This window comes from Orcinus orca, chromosome 1 (assembly GCF_937001465.1).
Source record: "Orcinus orca chromosome 1, mOrcOrc1.1, whole genome shotgun sequence".
Taxonomy (NCBI): Eukaryota; Metazoa; Chordata; class Mammalia; order Artiodactyla; family Delphinidae; genus Orcinus; species Orcinus orca.
The window spans coordinates 154,955,566-154,961,565 of NC_064559.1; the positions used below are offsets into that span (position 1 = coordinate 154,955,566).

A 6,000-nucleotide genomic window follows, 5' to 3' on the forward strand; every position below is an offset into this window, starting at 1 on the left:
TTTCACTTTTCTATCAATCTATTTTAACTATTTCAACCAGAAAATACATTTATTAAAGGCCATCTGGTAGCTCAGAGTCTCTGGGATGCTGGAGAGACAATCTGGCTTGAAATCTCTCCAATCAGGACTAACCCTGTTACAGCCCCAGGTTGCTCCACTGGGGCCCATGCTGTTGTCACAGATAAAAGTTTACAACTCTGACTCTGGGCAGGGGACACTGTTTCTAAGATCTTTGCCAGTGCTGCCCTTCCGCTAGATATATCTACCACCATCCTCACTAGAATAGTTTTCACAATGCCTACTTTTCAAAATGCTTGCTTTTTCTGAACTGAAGACTGTCTTACGTGTGTCTGAGTGGCAGAGCCTAGGTCACACACCTACGCCCTAACCTCAAGCGAGGCTGATAAAGCGAGTTTTTGCCTCTACCTAAGTGTACTTTGACTCGGAAGGTGGAAAATTCCCTAAGGTATTGATTAGACAGACCAAAACTTTGACAGACCTCTACTCCTATCACTAAATAGGTAACATGGGCATCACCAGTGGATTGCAAAACTAGATCTTTTGTCATTTTTTCAGTGATTGTATGCATTAATATGCCTTTCACACTAAGGACACTAATATACAATGAGATGATCCTAATTTCTTACTACATTAATTATATTTCTAAAAGAAAAGTAGCAATCATTGACTTAAAGTTTACAAACTAAATACTAGTTCTACTCATATTTGATGAGTTTCTATGGAGTTAATCTTTTTTCCTTACAATGGAAATGTGGAAAAGAGTTCAGTGAGTAGCTCATACATACAGATTTTGCTACTACTGTGATAAAAGTAATCTATTTTTAAGTCAATCTATTACTTCGGTTATTTTATTCCACAGATATATATTGAGCACTTTTTATTGGGCTACGTATTGTGCTAAATGTTGGGGTATAGTAATGAATATAATTATTTTAAAGAAAATTTTCCACTGTCTGAACTTATTAGGATACTCAGACTGTAATTTTGGCTTATAATCAGTTATATTTCTTTTGATTTTTGACTCAATCCATTTTTTGGTATGCTGCTTATTTCTGGACATGGAAACCTAAGAAATGACAGAACAATGTTCCATCCCACCAACTATCATATTTCCCAGTGACAACACCAAACATAAAGACTTTATATCTCACTCTATTTCAAAAAGGGTTTTAGGAGGCCAAAAGTTCAGATTTTACTCCTAACATCTGAACAGAGTGTCAAGAGAAAGAATTGTGTCACATACAAGGACATCTTTTTTATATGTTTAAATACCATTATTGTTTATATTAAAAGCTTCTATGTAGTCATTTCTAGAATACTTTACGATTTTATTTTCATGTTTTAAAAATTATAGCCTTCTTGCCTCAATAGACTGATGACGAATACTCTCTTCTTTAATCCACAGGAAGAAAATGATACAAATCCCATAATTTTCCATGAGACTGGCTATGTACAAATGTTACTTTTGACAAAAAACAGGCTTCCTCCCCATTCTATGGAAAATGGGAATGGTTACCCATATAAAAGCTCAAATATTGTTTTAGAAAGAAATTGTGGAATGCTCAAATCTGTAGCTAGAGGTCAATTTACTACTCCTTCCAAACCCAAAAGAACTCTGCCTACAACACAGAAGAAAGCTATACAAGCAGTATCTTTTGAAGTAAGCCGTAGAGTTGTAGATGATAAACTAAGGAAGAAAACTAGCAAGCAGATATTTGAAAACGTATCTTGGAATAAACTTTATAACTTTTCACAGACTTTTTCCAGCCTAACAAAAAAATCTGTGGGTTTCCTTGATAAAACTGTTATTCAAGAAATGAGTGCTAAAACGGCAAATTTGAAAAAACGTTTTCTACAGTAAAAACAATGAGCAAATTGAGTGCCTCGCCTGTCAAATATTGCTCAAAGCCTTCAAAAAATATACTCAAAGTCCATAAAATAAATAATGTAACACCATTGGATGATTTGTTAAACTTGTCAAGTAAAAATTAAGCACCTCATAAAATATTGTTTATACAGCAAAATTTGGGTAACAGGAAGCAAATAAAGTTCCAAGATCACAGAAGAAATCCTTGTCTAAATGGTAATGTTCTAGTGGATGGTAGAAGAAAACAAAGTATAGAAATTGGAATTACAAACCAACAGTGGTATACTATTTTTAGTAAATAAGAGGACAAAATTAGGAAATAATGATCAACAAGAGGAACTAGTTCAGGAATTTCTCCTATCTCAATTAGATCCCTCAATCATCAGCATTCCTACAGTAAAGTAGATTCAGGAGCAAGAATGGCACAGACTGACTCTGGAAATTTGCTGTCGGAAGCCAAATAACATCAATAACCTTGCTCCATAATTGGATATCAAACAAGACAAATATACCATTAACTTGATGCATGTGGAATTAATCGTCGTAGCAGCATTTTGGATAATCATTAGAAACTAGTATTACATTAGCAATTCATGCAATTAAAAGACTGTAAAATTTCAAATACCTTTTTGTTAGTAAACGTTGGAACTTCTTTACTATATAATGCCTTTACCAAGTATAACTTTGACTTTTTTCTGAATTGCTAAATAATTTAAAAGAATAATTTATCTTTAATAAGATAATTTTGGCAGCAAATCCTTAAAGGATTAAAAGTTCTAAATATATTATTATATTGCTATTTTATCTACTCATTATCTTCTCGTGAACCCAAACACTATAAAGACGGAATTCACCTTAGAAACAAGTTGCATTTGAAGAGTTCATTGGCAATCCGCTAGTTTAAGGACTTTGAAAAAAAAAAATCTTAACTGTTAGTACTTGAGGAGAAGTAGGTTAATTAGAAGCATTTCAGTTAAAGGAAGGTTTTGGAGGTCTTTTGGAAACTTTCCAGGGTAAGGAGGTAAACTTGTTCAGGCTTCTCTGTTTCCACTGACCGGAGGTTTTCTTTATTGTGTGTCATCAGTGTTACTCTTGGACATCTTTTCACAGTAGAGGCAGATTTTGGCTCTCAAATAGGATGACAAGTAGAGAAAATGGAGATCAAGGAAAGATAGTGTAACTGGAGACTTTGTAAATGAGGGAAGAGCAAGAGAAAAAGGGTTCAAGATAAGGTGGTGGAAACACACAAGCTTTCCCTGGCTCTTTACCTTTCTTTTTGTTACTGGCTGGGGAGGAGAAGCAGTAGCTGCAGCAACTCAAAGTCATAAAGTCCTCTTTCTTTCTTTCCAGAAAACAGGGATTGACCCTCTTGCTCTCTTTGCTTGCTCTTATCCACTCTCCCCCTACCTCTACCCCACCCCCATATTCACTCCTCCCCTGCTCACTGCAAAGCAAAATAGTTTCCCTAACTACCCTGCTGGCTCAGAAGAGAAAACACAGACTCTTCTTAACCACTAACAATAAAAATGACAAGAAAGAGAAAATATACCTAATAATAGCCCAAGTAATGACGGTAGGGTTTCCTGATATTCAGTACAAGAGAAACAGGTGTAGGCCCTGGGTTTGGGCAGTTATGAGTAAACTTGGGCAAATAACGTAAACTATCTGAGTCTCACTTTTCCATATCCCTGCCTTAAGATGAGGACAACAATACCTTATTTTACTGTATTATCATTTTTAAGATTAAAACAACAGTGTGGAGTATCTTGAGTATGGTAAGCATTCATTTAAATTTCCCTTTTTATTCCCATCCTTTCTCCTGCTCTTCGTGTAAGCATAACATCTTAAAAGATGTTCCCCAAAATGTCTTACTACCATCTTTTCTAAATTAAATGCTAAACCTAACTACAATCAGTGTCCAGACTTCAGCCCAAAGTAGACTCAAATTAGAACTGAGGATTTTGTATGTTATTTTTGGAAGTTTCTGCTGGAGCTTGTGAGTTTTATCCTTTAGAAAGGCACTAAATCAACTTAAAAATTCCATTTGGCTGAGATTGGCCATTGACATAGCTGGACAGAAGAGAGCAGTGGATTCTGGGAAGATGGTGACATAAACTCAGCACCTTTCTCTTCCACTCTCAGATTTAATCTATTATCTCCTCAGCCAAATAGATGCTGGCATCTGCAAGACATGGGGTGCAAGATTAGACATGGTTTCTATTCTGATGCTGAGATCTGAATATGGCCCTAGAAACCAGTCTCTGAGTTAGAAGGTAATAATGGAAGTTGTGCTGTATCCAGGGACTAGCTAGCATTTGGGATCTGTGGATTACCCAGGGAAAGGTTGTCTTTGGTCCTGTGTAAGTAAGTGTTCCTGGTCTCATTGGTCCCCAGGAGACCAACAAGGAAACTGTAAACCTATGAAAAAACTGGGAAGTCAGAGTTCCATGAATTTTCCTTCAGATGCCTCAACAGAGGTCGTGTTCTGCTTGCTCTTATAGTACCAGTCCATAATGGGCAGGATTTTACCTTCTACCATTTACACAACTGTGGTCACTAGATATTGCAAAAAACAGACCTGAGCTTCCCTGAGCCAACTAAGAAAAACAACAAGCCATCTAAAGGGGCACAGCAAGTAGACGGTGGCCAGCCAGGCAGGATGTAATGGAGAAAAGGGCAAAATTATGAGACTTGCCAGAGGTTTCACCTAGGGATGGGGAGGAATAAGCAAACATAGTAATTTTGTAGGATTAACAGTCAGAAAAAAATCTGAAAAAAAAAAGTTTTTTCCTGTTTGCTCATCCTGCCAAGTCCAGCTCATTCAGCAATCAGCTATTAAATAAATAGAACAGTTAAAGATGCTAGAGGAGACAGGGATAATTTGACAAGAAAAATAATAAAAGCACTTAAGTTGATTCAAGTGCAGCACAGACACCCCCCCACACACACTCATTACACTATTTTTTATAAAACACTGGTTGTATGTATTACTCTCAATTGTAATCTGAATTGATAGAAGAGTTAACTGTTACCTGAATAGAAAATATAAGACTTCCAAAATAAGGAGAAATGGAATTAATTAAAAAATGTATGGAAAATGAGAAAGAACAAACATAATATCATAAAAACATTGATATCAAGTATCTGTCATACTACATTTGAACTGGTTGAATTTTCTCTTTAAGAAACAGAGACTCTCAGACTGAGTTAAAAATAACACTTAACTATACAATCAGCTCTCTGTATCCATGAGTTCTACATCTGTGGATTCAACCAACCACAGATAGAAAGTAGTCCAAAAAAAAAAAAATCCTGGAAAATACCAAAAACCAAAACTTGAATTTGCCTAGCACCAGCAACTAGTTACATTTACACTGTATTTATAAATATTTACATAGCATTTACATTGTATTAGGTATTATAAGTGATCTAGAGATTATTTAAAGTATATGGGAGGATGTGTATAGGTTTTATACAAATACTACTCCATTTTATATAAGGAACTTGAGCATGATGGATTTTGGTATCTGTTGGGGGCCTTGGAACCAATCCCCTGTTGATACAAATGGATGACTGTATACTGTTTATAAGAAATATCGTTAAAGCAATAAAGAAAGCTTGAAAATAAAGGAGTGAAGATGGAGATATCAGACTAATGAAACAAAAAGAGATTGGAGTGGCATTATTAATATCAGATGTTAAAATTTAGGATTAGAAACAATAAATAAGACAAAGAAGGACCTTATGCCTTATGTAATAATGAAAACACAATATCTGAAAAAGATATAACAGCATCTTTGGTGCACTATATATGTACCAAACAACAGAACAGTTAGTTATATAAAGCAAAGGCTATTGGAAATCTCAGGAGAACTTCAAAAACATAAAATTATTGTGGAAGACCTCAATTCACCTCTTTCAGAGTTAAACAGGTAAAAAAAAGTATGAATATGGAGTAATTACATAATGCAATTAATAAAATTGATGTAGTGGATATAAACCCCTGTTTCGTTGTTTCTTTGAAACAGAGAAAATAAATTTTTGACTTTGTCCATAGAAAATGGATTATGTGCGAGGCTACACAAAAACACTTAACTTTTTTTTTAAATGAA

At 35.1% G+C, this 6,000-nt stretch overlaps 1 protein-coding gene across 1 annotated transcript in view; it reads left to right on the forward strand.

Annotated features, from left to right (window-relative positions):
- The window catches only part of C1H1orf141 (chromosome 1 C1orf141 homolog), a 41,865-nt gene extending 37,744 nt beyond the window's left edge, over positions 1 to 4,121 (forward strand). The window contains 3 exon segments of the mRNA XM_049698461.1: positions 1,427 to 1,847; positions 1,850 to 2,168; positions 4,053 to 4,121. Of these exon segments, the coding sequence (XP_049554418.1) occupies positions 1,427 to 1,847; positions 1,850 to 2,013 (585 nt within the window). The 3' untranslated portion in view covers positions 2,014 to 2,168; positions 4,053 to 4,121.
- The last annotated feature ends 1,879 nt before the right edge of the window (positions 4,122 to 6,000 follow it).